The sequence below is a fragment of the Zootoca vivipara genome, chromosome 12 (assembly GCF_963506605.1).
Source record: "Zootoca vivipara chromosome 12, rZooViv1.1, whole genome shotgun sequence".
In the NCBI taxonomy this organism is placed as follows: Eukaryota; Metazoa; Chordata; class Lepidosauria; order Squamata; family Lacertidae; genus Zootoca; species Zootoca vivipara.
In genome coordinates, this window is record NC_083287.1 from 27,972,533 (window position 1) to 27,995,267 (window position 22,735).

Below are 22,735 nucleotides of genomic sequence, written 5' to 3' on the forward strand. Positions count from 1 at the left end.
GGATTTATTTAAATTTTATAACCATGTTATCCACTTTGGCAGCAGTGAAGATCAAAATCTTTGGAAGACCATCTGCCAAACACTACTTCTTTGACCTCACTGCCCTCTCTTAATGAAGATTGTACAGAAACAATGCTTGGTGAATTGCCTCTTGAGAGTTTTTGAGGGTCCTGTTCCCCTAAAGAGGGGAGGGGGGAATGACATGAAAGAATTAACCTCCCTAATCCGCGATGCTGCAGTTTAGAGAACTCAAAATAGTGGGGGTGATCTTAAATTAAAACTCCAGTACAGCAGCATCCTAGCTCTGCACTGTGGACCTAGCTAGTCCCTTTTCTGTGAAGCAAAATAAAATGTACCTTGCAGCCGAAGCAGAAGGCAGGAGCCGTGTTCAGTGAAAGTAATTTAATTAGTGTTGATCATGACTCCAGATGATGGTGATTTGATAAGGAATAATTTAGTACTTAACAGCCTTTTACATCTACCAACTCCATGTGGGAAGGTAAAGCAAATTGCACAAAATGAATGTGCTGCTTTTGCTTGTCTCAGTGCCAGTGAGCTGGAAAACTGCCTGTTAGCAGCCGCTCAGGTTCTCCATGCTGTGGGTGAAAACACTCCAGCATTTCTCCACATCGGAGTGTGATGTGGGAGTTTCTGTGCCCCCCCCCATTTGGAAATAAAAACGGGAAGCTATTTTTACATACAGTAAAATTCACTGCGGGGAAGGAAACAAAAATGCAGAAAGTTCAGAAAGTAAAGTGGTTTTGTGCTGGGGTATGGGGTATACCAGTTTCTGGAAACCACAGGAGGGGAGAGGGCTCTTGGTCTTGGGTGTTGCTCCCGACAAGCATCTGGCGGGCCGCTGTGAGAACAGGATGCTAGACTTTGATGGGCCATTGGCCTGATCCAGCAGGCTCACCGTATTTTCTTATGCTTTAAATGGGAAAGGAATGCTCTGAAAATTATTTGTCTAAAAGGTCTGGTTCTCTTACTACTCCTTTAAAAAACATGAAGAATGGAATGTAGGCCTTTAGATCCTGATAAGATGCTCGATGACCATAGCACTCATATCTTGGAAGCTCAAGGATGACCGCTTGATATCAGCACATCCAAATACATCATAAGGCATTGAGGAACAGTCGTGCCATCACTCCTGGGCTTTTCGAATTATTGTTTATTATATTGATATCCCACCTTTCCTTCAAGGAACTCAGTATGATATACTCTGTTCTCCCCCGAGGCCATAGTTTATCTTCACAACAAGACTGTGATACAGGCTTGAGGGGAGCGGTTAAGCTGGGAAACGGTCACCCACTGAGCACCATGGCAATCTTGGTCTCCCAATTCTAGCCAAAGGATGGAGAAACCTGTGACCCGTTAAGATGCTGCTGGAATACAGCTCCCCTTATCCCCGACCATTTGCCATGGTGACTGGAATTGGTGGGATCTGGAGTCCAAAGCCACTTGAGGGCCACGGGTTCATCTCTCCACTCCCCTCCAGCTACACTATACTGGCTCTTCATTAGACAGCAGACTTGGACCACGATGGTGAATATTAAAACCTAAGAAGAGCTTGAAAACATATGTTTCCTTGTCTATTGGGTTCTTTTTCTAGAATAAAGCTGTTGAGGACTTCTGGGTAGTTTGAAAGTTGCCAGTAGAGGTTGGTCTAGTGAAAGAGATGCCTTTTCACCTATTTTGCATCTTATTTTCTAGAGCCAATATAACAATTGTCGGCACCGAAACCAACTAAGTTGGTGGCTTATAAACATGGGTGTTGGTGGCCTCCTTCACATGTCATGCTAAGCGAAACCACTGGGCTGTACGTGCAGTTCAGGTGGCAGCAGAGAGTTGAGAGAAGTATTTTAAAAGTTTCACCACCATATTAGTCTTAAGTAAAATATCAAAACTGAAGTGGTAGTCTACTTTCCCATTCTTCTACACGTTTAAAATGTGAACCTGTAAGAGTGAATGTGTTTTGGCCCCCTGGCAGTGGGCAGCTTCTGCCCAATGGGGCAAACAGGGCAAAAGACAGGGAAGAGGGGGCAGGGAAGTTTAAGGGGGGCAGGTGGTACTAGGGTAGGCAAAGCCAGAGTTCTCAGTACGTAGAGCACACACTGACACACGCAGAGAGAGATGCAGACAGAGTTTAATTGAGGGATGGACAGAGGGAGAAAGAGAGCAAGGCCGGTGGCTGGGAGAAGGGAAGAACCAGAGGCTTTCAGGGATAGCCAAAATGAAGCCCCCCAGATGTTGTGGGATTGCTGTTCCCAACATCCATGTCGTTGGCCATGCTGACTTGGCAAAGAGTGAGTAATTACATTGTGGAGAAAGAAAGTGGGAGAGGGAACTCTGGGGTTAAGAGCTGTAGTGCTATAGGTCGATATCTGTCCCTTTTGCCATTATGGTCTGCAGCCCAAGTCTTGGGCCATAATGTGTTTTGCACAGGTACATTTGCTCCAAGTCTAGAGCAGCTGTCCCCAACATTGTGTCTTCCACATGTTTTGAACTACAACTCCCATCTGTCCAGTGGAGCAGGGCCAATGATCACAGAAAACTGGTGCTGTAGTCCAACAACACTGAGTTAGGGAAGGCTGCTCTTTACGTTCGTGGGTCATTTGTGCGGCTTAGAATTATTTAAATGATTTTTTAAAGCAGCTGTAAATATAAGTCATAATGAACAAAATTTTAGTGTGTTTTTATTTATAATCTTTTTATTTATAACACCTTTGTTTCCTAGTTAATATAGCTGATTGAAGAGACACACCCTGCCCCAGGGATTAAAAAAAAAACAACTGCAGAAAATATTCTGCGGTAGAATTGGCCACATAATGGATTGCATCCAGCCTAATTTTGGCTGTGTTCACATTACACATTACACAGGTCCTCCTTTTTCTCAATTTGGATTGAAGCTGGATTGGGAAAACACATAAAAAGAATGGTAGGGTGGAAATGGATTGTGGGTGTCATGTGAATGCTGCTTCTCAAAGCAGTGGTGGGAGAGCACGAGATGCAGAATAAGCAGGAGTGTGTACACAGGTAGGTCTCATTGACATAAATGTGAATAGTCAGTCATATTTTTGTCCCACTTTATTTCAATGTGACTCAATGCTTAGGCTGCAATCCTAGTATACACATTTACTATATAATCTTGCGTTCAAGACTACTTTTTAACCCAGGAAAATCTTCTCAAAAGTCAGGGGTCGTCTTATACAGCGGGTTGTATTTCTTATACGGCGAGTATATCCCAAACTCTATATTTTAAGTGGAAAAGTTGGGGGTCGTCTTATACGCCCAGTCGTCTTATACGCTGGAATATACGGTATTTGTTGAGTATTGTAGGACTTACATTTGCGTAAACATGCAGCGGGTTGTTCTTGATCCAGCTGCACGTGTTCTTGAACATGTGAACAAGCACAAAGAATGCCGAAGAGCACATGGTTTGCAACAATCATATATTGTTTGTTTTATAGTGGTAGTTATGCAGTACGATGCCCCTGCATGTGATTTTGATAACTTGTGAACAGTTATCAGAAACTGAGATATGAAAGCTAAGAGCTAAATGGCACATACAAGCATACAAAGCTGAAAATGAGTAAACTGTAGCTAAAATAGTATGTTAGTTTTTTACATGGTATAGTCGTTCCCATGCCTACCCCCCTACTCTTCTTAAGAGGGTCTCTTCTCCAGTTTTCAGAGAGCAGCTGGAAGTAGAGAGGCAGAAAAAGGTCCTCCCTCCCTTCCACTCTGCAGTTTTAATCTGAAATCTTAGGCGCAGCACTGTGCCCAGAGCTCAGAAAGGGCTCACGCTAATGAAATTCCCTGTCGCAAAATGCGCCTAGAACAATGGGAGTTTTGAACACAGGTGGTGAAAGCTTTCTGCTGTTAGGCTCTGAATTCATTGGATCAGCATTGCATTCTGCAACCAAAAGTTACTCTTCTCTTCTGTACTCCGACTCCCCAGCCCAATGATATTTTGAAGCCCTTTCTCGTAGTAAGTACAATACCTCTGACATAAATTATAGTAGCTAAAAACAAATGCAAATGGGTCATTGTTTGTTTGCTTGCTAATGAGCTGGAATCTTGGCCATGCTTCAGTTTTAAAGGCTAAAAGCACTAATAACACAAAGGATCCCTGGTCCCTCCAGTGTCTATTGACACCCGAAGATGTTCCTGATAATTCATTCTCTCTCTCTCTCACTGCATTTTTACTCCAGTGATTTAATTAATTATGCATTTTGTTAGTCGTGCTAAACCAAGGGGAAAGGGGTGGTTTCCTTGTCCCACATTGAAGGCAAAATTGGAAATACGATGAGCTACTGGGCTGCAGCTCATTTGCTTACTTTAGATATGTTGAGTTAATAGAAGCACTGGATTTGCATATCATTTGCATGAATCCTGGAAGGTGCCAAACTGGAGTTGATGGACATGTGGTGTTGATGCACCTGTTCTTTCCTTTGAATGTTCTATGCTTCTAATAGGCATTCACCATTTGCGTATACAGTATAGCCTTTGTAGAGGAGAACAGGAAGCACTTGTATACATGGTTGGGGTGCTAGATTGTGTCAGTTATCATCAAACATGGAACAAAAAATTGGCATCCTAGAGTGGGAAACTTAATAGGTTGCTTGGAGCATTGTGAGAATTGCAGGTTGTGTGTGTGTGGGGGGGGGAATACATTTTAATGTGTGTCTTTCGTTTTGCTACAATCATGATCCTTAAGCATTTTTTACCATACAGTGGTGCCTCGACTTAAGAATTTAATCCGTTCCAAAGGCACCTTCGTAGGTGGAAAAATTCGTAAGTTGGAAAACGCCATTGGTAACACGATTTCCCATAGGAATGCATTGGAAACAGAAAAATTCATAAGCCGAAGCAACCCCATCTAAAAATTTGTAAGTCGAAAAATCCCTATCTAAAACCGCCGCGGTTTCCTTTCGGATGTCGAGACATTCGTAAGCGCGCGGCCATTACGCCCATTCGTAAGTCAAAAAAATTGGTTGTCAAGTCGTTCGTAAGTCGAGGTACCACTGTATTTTCATGAGGGCTAGAAATGTGTTTTACGCCTTTAAATTCTGAAATCCAGCTTTACGTATTTAAGGATCTGCAGATGACAACAACATGCTTTTTGATGCCTGTTTTTAATGTGAGACTACGCACGCTGAAATATGCGTGTTTGTGACGCAGCCAGGTTCATGCTGAAATTCAGCCAGCACATGATGCACTGTGCAGTGATGAACAAATCAGGATGGTGCTGACTGAGGCTACAGTATCATAGGCTGAGCCATACAGTTTTGAAGTTCTGATGGGTGGCAGAAAGTCTCGTCAATATGGTGCACTTCAGATGTGCAGCTCTCATCATCCCTGATTGGTGGGGGCTGATGGGAATTGTAGTCCAACCACATCCAGAAAGCATCACATTTGTTACCCCTAATCCAGAGTCTTCTCCTGTTGTCCCGATGCACACCAGTAGAAACCTGATTTTAGACAGAAGGGGAGAGCAGTATAGGAGAGCAATTTCATTCCGCTCAGTGCCAGGTTTAAAATGGAGCTGAACCCTCTTGATTCTCTTATCTGATTGTTATTGCTTGAAATTGCTTAGTTTCTGTTCTCTGTCTTCTTTCTTTCCAGTGGCTTTCCATGGTCTCCCAGTGAAAATCAAGAAAGAACCGCACAGTCCATGTTCTGAACTCAGCTCGGCTTGTAGTCAAGAGCAACCATTCAAATTCAGTTATGGGGAAAAGTGCCTGTACAGTGTCAGGTAAAGTAGCAGGTGTATTTTTGTAGTAAAACTAGCACAAAACCACTGATAGGCATGGGGGGGGGACGGGGACAGAACTGTATCTGGCTGGAGAAAGAGATTTTTTCAGACCTGTCACATTTTAGAATAATCCTTCTTCTTTAAGGAACTTTTTTGTTGGAAGTAACAATTCTCGTCCAGTGCATCAAATTGTATAGTGACTAAGAAAGGGTATTCCAAAATGCATGCAGCCTAAAATATATCAGACTTCAAGCATCGGGGGTTCATTCCTAACTCCCCCCCCCCTCCGTATTTTGTGGTAGCATTTTCAGTCACAAGCTGTAGTATTAAAGCTATGATAGTAATTGAGCTGTAAAAGTTCCCCTTCACCTGGTCTAAATGCACAGCAGAATAAAGTTGAAAAATACTGAGGCGTTAGAATGGACTATACAGTACTACTCCAGATTGAAAGGGGGGTAAACAAATATTTTAACAATCTCCTCTGCAGAAAACTAGCATAGCAGGAGAGTGGGCTAGGTTAGAACCATTTTCTCTGAAATATATATATTTTTTTGGGGGGGGTTGTTGTTGTTTCTTGCTTTCATTTTAAAGTGGTACAGTCCACTCTACTGCCTCAGGATTTTTCCCACATCGAAAAATAAATAAACAAAACCACCTAAAAATACAAGTATTCTCTTCCTTATTTTTGCTGTTTTTCACTTTTTGTGTATTGGAAAACAAAAATGAAAATTATAAAAACAAACAAACCAATATTACGAAGCTTTAGACAAGGCACCCCCCAAACTCGGCCCCCCAGATGTTTTGGGACTACAACTCCCTTGATCCCTAGCTAACAGGGCCAGTGGTCAGGGATGATGGGAATTGTAGTCCCAAAACATCTGAAGGGCCAAGTTTGGGGGTGCCTGCTTTAGACTGATGAGAAGAAATTTCCTGAAGAGTGAGGGATATATTTACATCTTTACCCAACACTTTCTAAATGTGGGTGCCTGCTGAATTTTTTCTGGTGTGGTTGGGGGAATCAAAACACTGAAAAGCAGGGTGGGAAGCAAGCTAGTTTTGCTCACACTTTGCTTCACAGTTCAAATTCTGCAAGTACTAAAAACTTTTTTTAAAAAAAAAAGCTAGGGAGTTGGAGTTTATGATTAATCGGAGGGGAGGCACCCCATGATTCTAAAAGGCACCCCATGATTCTAAACTCATTTTAAAGTAATAATATTGTTACATATAGCCACTATGCATTTGCCTTCCCTTAGAATTTGAATTCCCAAAGGAAGGTTCTTGATTGCCCCACGGTTGGTAGGTAAGGGTGTGTTTGTGTGTGTGTGTGTGTGTGTGTGTGTGTGTGTGTAAGTACTTTTAAAAAAGGCATTACATGCATTAGGTTGAAAGAGTCCTTCCTGCGTAGAAGACAAGCCTGGGCAAAATGCATTAGGTGTTCTGTTAACTTTTGCAGATGATATGTGTGTTCATTCATGGATGATTACTAAAATTTCATTTCATTTGGCTTTACAGATACTATTATCTCTTCAGAAACAGGTTTCTTCCCTTTGGGGAACGGAGGGTGGAGAGCAAGACTTTTTAAATGGCTTGTAGAATAATTTTTAATTGGTCTGATAGCATTATGCTCTTTAATAGCTTTCGCTTTTGGAAGCTTTAGTTTGCCGGCACAAAGTTTCTCCATGCATTGCTTCTCCAAAATCTCAGAAGTAGGATTTATAAGTTGACTGCATAGACAGACTTATTTCTCCGTAGGGACTTTCTACAAAATGGTCAGCAAATCTTTGCACCACCAAAGGACGACAGTCCTCTTATAACCCGCAGTAAGAACACGGATCCAATTCTTGCTCATTATATTTCCCCAAAAAATGTTGTAGATAAAACCTCAGTTAACAAAACATATATTTGGCATACAAATATGCTGTCCCACTTGAGTTAATTCCGTAACCTACTGAAGACCTTTTTGTAGTCAGAGGTTGGCTCTAGTATTTTGAAATGCCACCTGTGTCTACATTGTGGATACTATTCCTACCAGTTGGTAGGACGGTTTCCTTTTGGCAGTATTTGGGCTTTTTCAAGAGCTTGTCTTCGGGATGGTATTTGGATTTCTCATGTTTATAAATTAAAAAGGAACCTAGTTTGCGCATCACATTAAACCATAGTTAAACACAAATAAGAGTCTGTGGGTGCGCGTGGCTTAAAATTCTTCACTTTGCTCCTTGTAGTGCTGGTAGCAACAAACCATAAGCCTTAAAATGTGTTGTTTGAACCAAACAAACCATATGCAATAACAGAGACTTGTTTGGGCTTGCCACTCGGGGAAACAAACCACAAGCCTAGATGACACACCAAGCCTTGCTCTTGTTAAACCATACTTAAACATTGACTGTGGCTTAATTGGGCATAAAGGTCCATGTTGCTGGAAAGTTTCATCCTGTTTTTAGAGTGGGTTTCTTCTGCTTTATGATGGGGCACAGAGCGCTTTCTGCTTGCAAGACACCTTGGTCGTTTCTCGAAGAGAATGAAAAGCTTCTGGAGGAGCCTCCTCTAAAAACATAGCTATTGGTTTGAAAAAAGCTGGGCATGGATTGAGGAAAGTGCTTTTGCACAATGTTTTAATACATGCAAGTGTAGGCCTGAGGGTAGACTGGTTCATTCATAACGGTCCTGGTCTAATAAAGTCATCATTAGACTGTGAATGAGTATTGTGCTTGCTAACTCACCTCTCCCTTTGCTCACATTCTTCAATAAGAGACTACCTGGCTTCATTAAAGCATAGTTCTTTGTTGCATCTGAACCAGAATATCTGTGCATCAGTTCCTGGTTTCATACACTGAATTGCAGAATGTTTTGTATACTAGTTTGTAGCCCCAAGATTAAGCCACAGTTTATTGGTTCAGCTGCACTCTGCAAGAACGGACAGTCAGGTGATCCTTGGGTCTTGCACAGTCTGTTGCAAAGTGTTCCACAAGACTCTTCTGTTGCACAGCCAGTTCACAATGGGCTTCTTAAGACAATCAGCTGATTGTTGGGTCTTGCAAAAAACTCATTTTTGGGGTCCTGTGGGATACTTTGCAGCTGACATTTCTAGTCAACATTTCCTTGTTAGGTATATTACACCTCCAACCGTTCTTCCCCTAACTTTCAAATGGAGACAGGAAATGATGGATAGAGAATGTTTTGTCCATTGATGAGGTGTTAGTAAAACTCAGGTTTTCCATGTCTATGACCAATGCCAGTCAGGGCTGCTTTATACCAAGTCACACTACTGGCCTATCTAGTTCAGTATTATCTGCACTGACTGGCAGCAGCAGTCTAGAGATGTTGGTGATTGAACTGAGGACCTTTTCGCATGCAAATCCATGCGTTCTGCCACTGAGTTTGTGACTCTGTACTGGCTATATGGCACTGCGTATATGAGGCTAACGTGTCAATTATTTGCAACCCTTTATTTAACTGGCAGTGCCTATGATCAGAAGCCACAAGTGGGAATGAGGCCCTCCAATCCACCAACTCCATCCAGCACTCCAGTCTCACCACTGCACCATGCATCCCCAAACTCAGCTCAGAATCCTAAACCTGACCGGGTTTTTTCTGCTCACCTGCCTCCATCCCAGCCCATCCCAGACAACAGCTTCCCCATGGACCACAGGTAAGAGATTGCTTTTCCTTACTTCTTCCACAACAGGTGCTGTTTTCAGTGAGCATAGTTTGTTGGTATCACTGTTCCTCGCAAATTTGGCCGTCGCCATTCGCCATGTTTGCAGTTTTGGAAAGAAAACGGTGAAGCTAAGTGTCCTTGGGCAGTCTTACTACATTTTACCCAATTGCCAGGAAGATGATGTATGTGAAAGTAATATCATATAAGGGAAAGTAAAGGGTAAGGCTATAGCTGTATATTCTACTATTCTTGTTGTTTATTCATATTTATTAAATGTTATATACCACCCTTCATCCAAAGATCTCAGGGAGGTTAACAAGATAGAAATACGGGATAAAAGCACAAAACAAATACAGTGGTACCTTGGTTTGTGACCACAATTGGTTCCGGGGAGCCGGTCGCTCCCCGAGTTGGTCGCTTCCCACGGCACGCTTCTGCGTGTGTGCGAAGCGCCGATAGAGCACTTCTGCACACACACACACTGCGTAGATCGCTTCTGCGCATCCGAGCACCACGGAACCCGGATGTAAACACTTCCAGGTCCACGGTGGTCGGAAACCGAAGTGGTCGCTCCCCGAGGCAGTCGCAACCCGAGGTATCACTGTAGTCAAAACGAAACAACAACCCCCCTCCCCAAGGCCATAGAATATTAATCGGCCAAAGGCCTGGTTGAAGACTGCCTTTCAACAATTGTGCTGTCTTCTATACTTGAAGCTTTTATAGAGGAACAGGGAACTTGTGATTCTCCATATTCTTTGGAACTACAAGTCCTATCAGCCTCAGTCAGCATGATCAATGGTAATGGATGATGGTTGTTATAGTAGTTAACAACAACAGGAGGGCCACAAGTTTTCCATTCTTGCCCTAGTACCTGCTTGTGTCTCTGGGTATCAACAAGCAAAAGGCAAACAGGAACGTCTTTAAGAAATGCGAAAGTTAGGCGTTATTCAGAAGTAGAGGATGTTTTAAACTGACAGCTCTAGGCCCATATTGGTACTAACTCTGAAATTCCACTGTAGCAAATATGATCAAATGTAGCATAATATTTCTGTAGATCATACCCACTGTATGGGAGTAGGAATGGAAGCATAGAGTATATGTACATCTATTCATTTGTTTTTGTGGAGCCAGGTTGATGGGTAATGCTGTGTATCAGGGTTTCCCAAACTTGGGTCTCCAGCTGTTGTTGGACACCAACTCCCATCAGCCTTAACTAGCAGGACCAGTGGTCAGGGATGATGGGAATTATAGTCCAAAAACAGCTGGAAACCCAAGTTTGGGAAACACTGTTGTATATCATTCAGTTCAGGAGGATGTGGCTTTTCAATACAGCAGGTTACTAGAGTTTTTTTTTTAAAATAATAATAATTCTGAATTAAATTCTTTATAGCCTAGGACTACAGGCATTACTGCTTGTTGTAACAATTTGCATAGTATCCATTGAAAGGGTGTGGGTTTTTCCCCCTTTGAGCTTTTTGAAATGCAACAGCTTAGGAAAAGGAAGTTAAGCTGCCAAAACAAACTACGTTCAAATAACTCTAGGCTGAGCAAAACCACAAAAGCTAAAAAACTGAATTGAAGCTTCATCTCTACGTCCCTAAATCACCCTGCTTAGTCTTTGTATTTGAAGCTCCTAAGGCAAAGCATTCATTGACTGAGCTAAATCTATTTTGCTTAGATTTTGCTGTGGCTATGTATGAATTGTGATTGTAATTGTTTATGCAAGTCTGATCAAACATTTACTTATTTGGTTATGTTCTAACCTGCTCAGAACACACTCAAGGAGCCAGCTCTGATGTCATGTGTCTCTACTTCCCCAGCCCCTGTGAAGTAATGTAAAGACCCACAAATGGCATCATATTTAATGGATTTTTCCCATTGTGGCACAATTTTGCCATGATGGCCCATATAATTTGATGGTGGTTCCCTGTGTCGTTTTGACTTATGTATCCTGGTAGCATGATCATTCCAACACCATGTAACTGTAGCTTTAGGCTATAGGAGTCATCAATGGGTTCAATATTGTTGCCTGTGCCCTGCTTATGTAATACAGTACTTGATCATTGAACTTGATCTTGCCTTATAAATAGCCTCTGTTAAATCACACATTTCAAGAGCACGGCCCAATTTCATGTACGCTTGCTTAGAAGTAGACCCATTGAGCTCAGTGGGGTCTTACTTCCAAGTACCTGTTCAGAAGATTACATAGCCATGCTGCTCTATAGATGATGTTATTGCAGCAGCCTTCTTGGCAAATTCCTTTTTTATCCATGATGATGATGATCTCCCTTGGCATCCTGGCTCTCCTGTAATTGTATGGTGGCAGGGCGCAGCGAGGTTTGGGGTGGGTGGGAAACAGTGCTGTATGGAAGAAAGAAAACTCCCAAGAAGAGTTGAGTGACCCTCTGGCTTAGCATACCTGCTGCTTCAATAACACAGTTCATAAAAAGGAACAAGTATGTGGAATATAAATGGTCCTAACAAGCACCAACAGGAATCGAAGCCACTTGTATAAACACATGGCTTGATTCCATACAAAACTTCCAGTGCAAGTATTATTAACTTCCTTTGAGGCTTCATAAGTGAGACTGTTTCTTATTTTAAGTTCACTCCTTGGCAGTTTTTAATGATGATTTCTGCTTCTTTTCTTTACTAAAGGGGAAAGGGTGGGGGCAGAACATGAGCATAGTGCCAGTCAACTTAGCTATTTTCTTGTGCTTTGAGGTTAATACTTTATTTTCTGAATGTGTGGGCAGGCAGCAGAGGGACCACTCCTTTCACCATGGCACAGAATATTTTTAGCGGTGTGAAACAGACCTGCTTCCACACCATGTCTTTTTTCATCTCTCTTTGGAATGAATGAGTTCAGCATTACTTTGAATGAATCTGTAAATTTAAATTAATCCGAGCACAGGTTTTTATTTCTGATCATACTTTTGGCCCAATCCTGTTGTTGCTGTAGACAACGCTGATATAGCTTGAACATGGCGCAAGGAAAGATGCACTGTGTTATATAAATAATAATACCCATCCGTGTTGGGGGTGCTCTGCCTACCGTAACTGCTCCAACTTCATTTAATTCTGCTTGTCTGGGTCAGTACAATTGCCCAAATAAATTAATATTTCCAGTTTCACTTTTAAAAATAACTTTAATTAATTGCTTTGAATCTCTGGAGTTAAAATAATAAGAGAGCTGACATGCAACACATGTCAATTTGTGGTTGACATGTAAGGGTCAAACTATGGCTTTGCCATTGGGACTGTGTTTCAGGCTTGCTGAAACAATAAAACATTCAGCGGGTTCCATGGAGTGTCTAGTGCAGAGGTTTTCAACCTTTTTGGGTCCACGGCTCCTTTGACCAACTACATTCTTTCTGCGGCACCCCCTGGGGCACAGAAGCCCACTTATGACAGCCCCTTGTTGTTGTTTATTCGTTTAGTCGTGTCCGACTCTTCGTGACCCCATGGACCAGAGCACGCCAGGCACTCCTGTCTTCCACTGCCTCCCGCAGTTTGGTCAAACTCATGTTCGTAGCTTCGAGAACACTGTCCAACCATCTCGTCCTCTGTCGGCCCCTTAGCCCTCCCTTGTGGAGGGTTCCCTCAGCCTCCTCTCTCTTTTCTCTCTCTTTGGGAGTCCTCTGGACAGCTGCAGCTACCGCCCCTGATCTCTGAGCTGTTCCACCTGCCCCAAAGAGAGGCGCCTCCTCACACTGCCCCGCAGGGGCCTGGGAAGCACCCCCTGGCCAGCCCCAGAGGAACAATTCACCTGGGGAGCTTGTAGCCAAGGCAGTTGCAACAAGCAGTTGTGCAAGCCTTTGGGAGGCAGAGATGCGAGAGGGCATTAGAGGAGGGAAGGAAAGAGGGACAGAGGCCAGTGTTTCCCACAGCACCCCTGGCCATCATTCAAGGCGCCCCAGGGTGCCACGACACACTGGTTGAAAACCACTGGTCTAGTGAATCATCACCTTTGTCTTCTAGGACTTACCACTTTCGCCTTTACTTATATGCGTCAATTCTCTCCCTCAATTCCTGGTTCCATAGTTTACCAAAACTTATCCACGTGCAGTAAACTGTAGTTTGTACAAACAATAGTTTGCTTCAATAAACCATAGTTAATATTAACCATAGTTAGGGGTTTTGACATTACACTAAAATACAATAGAATTAGTTGACTAAATTCAAGCAAAAACTGCCAATCTCCTTATGGCCAAGCTGCAGTAGGTTGGGGTGGGAGGGATGGGTGAGCCTTGAGGACGCTGCTTCTTATCCCCACTATTGTTGAGCATGTTTTCTGAACCAACTCATAGTTTGCTGTTTAACATCAAGGAAAATATGGTTTATTAGAGACTCCCTGGCCTATCAAGGTGGACAACAAAGTGGCTGAGCGTCATCTAGTCCCAACCCCCTGCAATGCAGGAATCTCAGCTAGATCATATATTGCAGATGGTCATCCAACCTCTACTTAAAAACCTCCAAAGAAAGAGAGCCTACCGCCTTCCGAGAGAGTCCATTCCACTGTCAAACAGCTCTTACCGTCAGGAAGTTCTTCTTGATGTTTAGTTGGAATCTCCTTTCTTTTAAGTTGAATCCATTGTTTTGGGTCCTACCCTCTGGAGCAGGAGAAGACAAGCTTGCTCCAACTTCCGTGTGACAGCCCTTTAGATAGTTGCCTATTAGTCTCCTCTTTACCAGGCTAATTGTACCCAGCTCTCAAAACCATTCCTCATAAGGCTTTGTTTCCAGACCCTTGATCATCTCTGCCATTCTCCTCTGCACACGTTCTAGCTTGTCAGTGTCCTTCGTAATTTGTGGCACCCCGAACTGGACACGGTACTCCAGGTGTGGTCTGACCATATCTCTGCTCCAACAAAACTACATAACTGGGTGTTTTCCTTTTTTTTTTTTGCTAGAGCAGGAACATGTGCAGAAGCGGGAATTTACAAAGTACATTATAATATGTTAGAGATGGGAATATCACTTTAGCAGAAACCAGTGTTTAAACAATTATCTTCTGAGCATTTGGAAGTGGAAGTGGAGAAAGTAAAAACTTGAATGATATGTGTGTTTGATTTTTCCCCTCATATCTCAAGTGACCAAAAATATTCAATATTGTAGTTTCTAATAGTTGGTTTTTTAAAACAACAACAACAACAACAACAACAAAACACCCACCTAATTTCTATCACTTATGAGTGATAGAAGAGAGCTCTCCATTGGTGGTGCTAGGAAAACAACTTTATTATGAAACCCTTCTCTGGGGCAACTCTCCTTATCTAATTCTTGCAGATAGATGCCTCTTGCGCTGTCTCATAGACAGGTCAGTCAAGGCATTACTCGGCAAAAAAATTATATAAGCCATGTTTACCTTGTAGAAGGATTTCCTTCCCAGAAAGCATGCCTCCACAAATTGTTTTCCTAGCACCGCACCTGTTGTGAGAGATTTCCCCATTTCTCAAATTTTTCATGCTGACTCCCCCTCCCACCTTTCCCCCACTCCTGGACTAATAGTAGTAACATCGCTCTGTATTGCGAACTGAACTCTCTCTGTGTTTATATCCTAGATTTCGCCGTCAGCTCTCAGAACCTTGCAATTCATTCCCTCCTTTGCCTACCATGCCAAGGGAAGGACGCCCGATGTACCAACGGCAGATGTCTGAGCCAAACATCCCTTTCCCACCTCAAGGGTTTAAGCAGGAGTACCATGATCCAGTGTATGAACACAATGCCATGGTTGGCAATTCAGTCAATCAAAACTTCCCCCCTCCTCTGATGATTAAACAAGAACCTAGAGATTTTGCGTATGATTCAGGTAGGTAGAAGGTTATTCTCTTTCCTCTTTTGTTTGGTAGGCTTTTCTTTATTCAACGATTTGCCTCCTCGGTAAGTCTCATAGGAGAGCATAACTTTCCTGATAAATGAGAACACTGTACTCCTTTGAGTTTCCATGTTGAGATTATTGTGGTAGAAAAGGCTTTATTGGACTAGACACCAGACTAGCAGCCCTATCTCATCAGAACAGATAAAGCTGCGTTCAAATTGCCTTGCCATACTTTCTCTCTCTCTCTCTTGAATACTTTCCTGTTAAATTGCAAAGGAAAGAAATCATTTCAGCTGTTGAGGAAGAGAACTGGTTGTTGAACTTGATGCTGTAGCTCGTAATACAGTTATACATCTGTCTATGTAGTGATGCCTGAGCTTCTCCTTCAATATTTTAGGAACAGAATTTAAACCTTTACATTCACGCAGCCATATCAAAGAATTGATTCTTCATCTTGAGTGCACTGGGAATTCAGTAGGCCAATCAAAACAGGAATTGGGTGTCTATGGCTCTCCATCTCCCATCAGCTCCAACCAGCATGGTCAGTAGTCACCAGTGATGAAAATAAGTCGTCCTCCAGCAACATCTGGAGAACCACATGCTCCCCACCCCCTCCTCAGACCCCCACCCCCCTCCTCAGATATCATTGTATCTCTCCATAAACACCACTTCTATTGATCTCTTAAGAATTCTCCAGAGATTTTGATATTGAATATTCAATTCAGATGAATTGCGTTTGGATTGTGACTTATATCCTGGCTTTCACCTGATACTGGTATTTTCTTTTAAAGTAATTATGAGTACAGTGGTACCTCGGTTTAAGTACACAATTGGTTCCGGAAGTCTGTACTTAACCTGAAGCGTACTTAACCTGAAACAAACTTTCCCATTGAAAATAATGGAAAGTGGATTAATCTGTTCCAGATGGGTCCGCGGAGTACTCAACCTGAAGTGTACTTAACCCGAAGTATGAGTGTAATTGGTTCTAGAAGTCCGTACTTAACCTGAAGCATACTTAACCTGAAGTGAGCTTTCCCATTGAAAGTAATGGAAAGTGGATTAATCTGTTCCAGACGGGTCTGCGGAGTACTTAAACTGAAAGTTCTCAAACCGAAGCGTACTTAAACCAACGTATGACTGTACAATACATTTTGCCTCTTCGGGAGACACATCATGAATGCACTCGCTTTTTTTGGTGCAAGGAGTAGGCAGCCTATTTCAGGTTAAAGTTCCCATGGTATGTTATTGCCTTGTATGGTTATAAGATAATTTTCCATGTCTGGGAAGCAAGGTCCACAGCATCAGAGCCTGCTGTTCAGAGAACCCTTGTCCTTTGCTTAGCAAAAGGCTGATGCTATCGGCCACCTATTAAGTTGCTCAGGAGGGGCTAGTTAAGGTTCCAATCGATAAAGCTTGAGCACTTTCCTCTTAGAATTGATTCCACCCCCACCCCCTCCACACCTTACAGTAGGATTAAATCTGGAAAGATTTGTCCACGATTTAAGAGTTGCTCAAAGCCTTGAAACTGTTTCCTTTTAGCAGAGCATAGCAGATGTTGCTCCAGACACAGAAATAAAAGGGCCTACAGTCCTAGTCACCATGTTATGATCTTTACAAGTGCACTTATTCAGCCTACTAAATTTCAAGGGCAACAAGGCTCTATTGTCAATGTGCTTTTTTATGTTTAGGCAAGTAGTTTGTGCAATTTCCCCCCACCCTTTGTTTCCATGGGAGTTCCTACTCATTCTTTCTCATTTATCCATCAAATGATTTCTCCCCCCTAACCCCCTTACCTTTCACAAAGATTATCATCTGGTGCAGTAGTCTGCAAACTTCTGTTTTCCATTGCTGGTCGGGAAAACTTTCCCTTCTCCCCCTACAAGTACGGCGGTACCTCTGGTTACAAACTTAATTTGTTCCGGAGGTCCGTTCTTAAGCTGAAACCGTTCTTATCCTGAGGTGCGCTTTTGCTAATGGGGCTTCCTACTGCGCACGTGCCTGTGGCGCACAATTTCCGTTCGCATTCTGGGGCAAAGTTTGCAACCTGGAGCAACTACTTCTGAGTTAGCGGAGCTCGTAACCTGAAGTGTTCGTAACCAGAAGCATTCATAACCAGAGGTACCACTGTACAGTTTTGGACAAATAGGGAGGCCACCTCCATACTGTCAGTATTTTGCAGGAGGTGTTGAAGCATATCCTGGAAATGTTAGATTTGCCCAAGTAAAGTTAACTAAAACACTCTGTTACTGTGATACAACAAATCCACCACCCTGCCTGGACTCTTTGCAGTTAGGAAAGTAACAGAGAAACGTGTGGGCTGAACGATGCATAGCTACCACACAAGCATATGAGGATGATTTCGTGGGGAATGATCGTTGTCATATAACTTCCCCACAAACAAATTGGAACGAATGACCAATTCTAACCTCTGTGCTATTTGAAGGTGAATGCTCAATATACAGCTTGGTTGGAGGAGCCTGAAATATCCCTGATAGTCAGAAATAGCCTTGCTGAACAGGGGTTTAATGTCTTAAATGCTTCTTTCCCCTGCCATCTCCTTTATATTCGAAAACTAAAGTCCTTGATTATCGCTTTATGAAGATGGAAATATGTATTCTTAATCTCGCCCTTCCTTCAAGAAAGTCAGGGTGGTGTACAAGGTTCTCCGTCCCCTATTTTCTCCTTGCATCAGCCCTATGAAGTAGGTTAGGCTGAGAGAGTGTGATGGGCCCATGGTTACCCAGTGAGCTTCATAGCTGAGTGGGAATTTGGAAGTGGGTCTTCCCAGTGCTAGCCCAACACTCTAAGACAGGCATGGACAAACTTGGCCCTCCAGCTGTTTTGGGACTACAATTCCCACCATCCCTGACCACTGGTCCTGTTAGCTAGGGATGATGGGAGTTGTAGTCCCCAAAACAGCTGGAGGGACAAGTTTGGCCATGCCTGCTCCAAGTGCTCCACCACACATACACTATGTGCCTGTGTCTATTAGATGCCTTCCGCACAACGTTCTTCCCAAAGTCGTCACCATTGCAACTTGACAAAAAATGCATTGGGCAACCCCTCCATCCACTTGTGCACTTACAGTTCAAAACTGGGCCCAATAAAACCTCCTCTCCAAGGCATGTGCAGATCACATTGTACCAGCCATTAATCTAGTCCCCCCATCACTCTCATTTATTTATTTAAAGCACTGTTATCCCATTCTTCAGCCAGAAAAAAAGCTCTTGGAGTGGCTTAGAAATGCCAGTGATAAAGACTATCCCTACTCTCAGGCTTATAATATAAACACATGACATGAAAAGAAAAGGGAGGAGGGAAACCCGAACACACAGGTTACTATTTCTCACCCACCTATGGTGTGACTCGGAATTTGCATAGAGTGTTGAATTAGAGTACAGTCATACCTTGGGTTACAGCTGCTTCAGGTTGCGCTCTGCGCCGAACCCGGAAGTACCGAAACAGGTTACTTCCGGTTTTGGCGTGCACATGCGCAGAAGCACCGAATCATGACCTAGGTTGCGAACTCTGCAGGTTGCAAACATGCCTCCCACACAGATCATGTTCGCAACCCGAGCGTCCACTGTATATTCTTTGGTTGCCTGAAACGTTGACTGTGCTGTTCTCCCATTCTAGGTAATGGATAGTTTGGACACACAATGAGGAATGTGGTGGCTGGCTCTGGTGGGGCATTATTCTGACTCCTCAATGCACTTTTATTTTTAGTACTCAGTACGGAGCGCACTCCCCCCCCCTTTATTCCAATATGTTTGTTTCTGATTCCTTTCTGCCCATCACTATAAACTTCAGGAGTTGGTCTCTTTCCTCTTGCAGCAGAAGAATTGGTTCTAAAAATGAACCAACAGTGTAACTAGTGGCCATTAAAAATTGATTTGTGGCCTCAGAGTACTTCTTATTGACTAAAAAAAAACCCCACATTTAAGTTGACACATCTGTACACAACATAAATTGCAGTCAACAACTAGGGTCTGATGATATTTTGTCGTGTTGCCATCTGTTCTCCAGAAACCATCGTTTTCCCTTTCCTTGCTCTAAGGGTACATTAAATAACCCTTTTGGAGACATAATGCACTTGCCATTGAATCATTGATTTTATTATGCTTATGGATGTTTGGGTATAAGTCGCTCTGAGAAAGAGCTTGCATAATATTACTTTGCTGTCCAGATAAAAAAAAAAATCAAAAATCTGTTTTGCAAGATTATTATACTAAGATGTTCCTTCTGGGATATTTTGAAAGAGCCTCATAACTGCTGATTGCTTTTGAGCACTGTATTCTTCCCCATTTTGGAAATCTGGTGAATGAAAACCATTATTATGGAATGATTATAACTCTATTAAAACATGACATTAATTATGACATCGGAAATGGCAGATCAATTAGTTGTAATTGTAATTGCAGGTATGCAATTTCTATTGCAGAATGTTGAGATAATGGAACATGGAAAAAAGAGAAATGTCAACAGAATAGAAGCTGTTTTATTTTTCCACCCATCCTAGGAGCCGGGCTGAGGGGGAAATCAAGTAACATAAAATAAGGCAGCGCCTTTGATTTGACTAATTTCTATTGGAGGAAGAATACACAAGCTTTTCAGTTACGCAGAATTCTGCACAGTAAAGTATTCTAGGTAATTCAATAGCTTGTATACTCGAATAGCCAAATGAAGTTAGTCGATTTAAAATGGGAATTTGCTTCTATCATGATTTGTTGTTTTTAACAACCATGAGTACCCCAGTTAACTATCACCCTAGCCCCAATTTTTCATTCTGGGGAATTGTTTCAAGTGTGCCTGGATACCTGCCAGCTTTTTTTTTTTTTAAAGCTCTTTTAGCCTGAATATAGCACCAGGACTGCTCTTGTGGCTTAGATTATCTGTGCTTAGACAACATTAGGATAAATTGTACCCTATTGTTATGATTAGGCTTGATAATAAGTTGAAGTGCAGATTTCCCTGGGACTTACCTCAAGCTGATCTGTTCATTTTTCTGAGGGGAGGCATCCCAAAGTTTGGTGTTGAGCAACGGCTTATCCAACCCCTCACTTATCTATAGGGCTCTGCAGGGTTTATACTTGCTTCCCATCAACCTCGGAATATGGGTGCAATCCTATAAATTGCACAGCGTACCATCTGGTGTGGTGATGCCATACAGCTGTACGTACAGCTCATTTTCATTCAACCCACTTCCTGCCAATTTATCATTTTTCTTATTGACAAAGTGGACTATTAAGTATCTTCTGCTTTAAAGTGGTTTTGCATATTACAAACTAGCAGTGATAGCAAAAGTTGCGAGACACTTGCGTAGGTTTTTTTGGTTTTTTTTTTTGCAGTCCTGGTTTAATATGTCAAGTGGATGGTGCTGCGAACAATATCTGGTTTTCAACATCGCGATATATCACCAGCTAAACATCACAACATATTGATATATCACGATGAAATAAGGATGAAACTTTGTAGAGACATTGGCTGTCTTCATGTTTTTCCCACATTGTGATTTTTGCATCGCACACACACACGCACACACACACCAATGATTCACAATATATTGCCAGGTCAAAAACTGAAACCGATATCACAATGTGGACTTCAATCCGGTTTTGGGCAATACATCGCCCAGCCCTACTGTACACACATGCATGTACCAGTCCTAAAAGACCCACATTGTCTCGCAGTACGTTTCTGAGCAGAATTCAAAGTGTTGCTGCTGACCTTTAAAGCCCTAAATGGCCTCAGCCCAGTATACCTGATGGAGCGTCCCCACCCCCATCATTCTGCCCGGACACTGAGGTCCAGCTCCGAGGGCCTTCTGGCAGTTTCCCCACTGTGAACCAGGTAGAAGGCCTTCTCGGTGGTGGCGCCTGCCCTGTGGAATGCCCTGCCATCAGATGTCAAGGAAATAAACAACTATCTGACTTTTAGGAGACATCTGAAGGTAGCCCTGTTTAGGGAAGTTTTTAATGTTTGATGTTTTATTCTGTTTTTAATCTGTTGGGAAGCCTCCCAGAGTGGCTGGGGAAACCCAGCCGGATGGGCAGGGTATGTATGTATGTATGTATTTTATACCCCACATTATGCTCTGTATGCAGACATTTTGTGTTTCCTCCGTTGACATCATATCTGTAATATCAGATGTAATCTAATATCTCAGTGTTATGTTGGGAGGCTGAATGTGGGTGAGCTTGTTGAGGCTAAACCATAGTGAAATAAACAAGTCTTTCACTTTTACTTTATTTGAGAGTGTGGGGAAGACTGAGAGAGTAGTAGAGGGTGCCTCATATTTAATGGGTTCAGCTTGTAATGGTGAATACGTTCCACAGCCTTGAACAGTTCTGAATCCATTACTTCACCTGGATCATAATTGTGACACAAAGTATAACTCCCCCTGCAGTTACCACCAGCTTTTCAGTCAGCCTTTACATTTATTAACTTTGTTGCCTCATAACATTGATTCTTTAAAAATACTTGACTGTCCTTTGACAATATTCAACAGATCAGTTGACCAAGCCTAAGCTTATGCAGCCTGTTGCTAAACTGTTGAGTTTCATAAAGAAAATGTAGCCTACAATGGCAGTGCCTTGCCGAAACTGAACTACAGGGAAAGCTCTATGTCTGGAACAGAAATTCCTCTGTCAAAATATTCTCTCTTCGTAGTTTGGGAATGCTGTTTATTTTCTTCTGTTTGAAATATTCAGAGAAAACAAGGCACAAGCATGACAGCAGTCTGTCACTTGTAAACTTAGTGTGCAGTAGGGAATTGGCATGGGAGTTGAAGGAAGGATAACCAGAGCAACAAAACTCTTTCATAGACAAATGACAGGATTCAAACTCCATGGTATTATCACCATACAATGCAAGATTACCATAGCATACAAATTCTTTTTTTTTCTTCTTTTGGTCATTGCAAAGATGAGTAAAAATCTGGTGTTTATGCTGTTTACTATATATAGGAGTCAGAATGAAAATATTTAAAAAATGGGGCGAGAAGAGTGCCAGTAGTGGCGAGGGCAGGGAGAGTGACATCATTAAATCAATACACTATCTTGCCGCAATAATATTAATTGCCACAAATTGGAGAGAAGAGAAAATCCTAACAAAGCTGGAGTGGCAAACTAAGTTGTTAGAGTACTCTGAGTTGGCAAAAATGACAGACAAACTGAGAGGTAATACTGACCAAGCATTTATTAGGAAATGGGACATGTATAAAATATATTATTAAATACTGCCATAATATGATGTCAGTGGCAGGATTTGAATGACTTCTGTGGTAGGATGAACAACCATGGGACACAGTAACATTGATGAAAATTAACAAAAAGAAAATGGAAGTTAACAGTGCGCTAGATAGATTAAGTCAGGCACCCCCAAACTTCGGCCCTCCAGATGTTTTGGACTACAATTCCCATTTTCCCCGACTACTGGTCCTGTTAGCTATGGATCATGTAAGTTGTATGCCAAAACATCTGGAGGGCCGCAGTTTGGG

At 42.4% G+C, this 22,735-nt stretch overlaps 1 protein-coding gene across 2 annotated transcripts in view; it reads left to right on the forward strand.

Moving 5' to 3' along the window:
• Window positions 1-22,735, forward strand: part of ETV1 (ETS variant transcription factor 1) — a 98,754-nt gene that overhangs the window by 43,552 nt on the left and 32,467 nt on the right. For both annotated transcript variants that reach the window (XM_035130129.2, XM_035130131.2), the window contains 3 exons: window positions 5,629-5,758; window positions 9,219-9,407; window positions 14,981-15,228. In XM_035130129.2, the coding sequence (XP_034986020.1) occupies window positions 5,629-5,758; window positions 9,219-9,407; window positions 14,981-15,228 (567 nt within the window). The remainder of the gene's footprint in view (window positions 1-5,628; window positions 5,759-9,218; window positions 9,408-14,980; window positions 15,229-22,735) is intronic.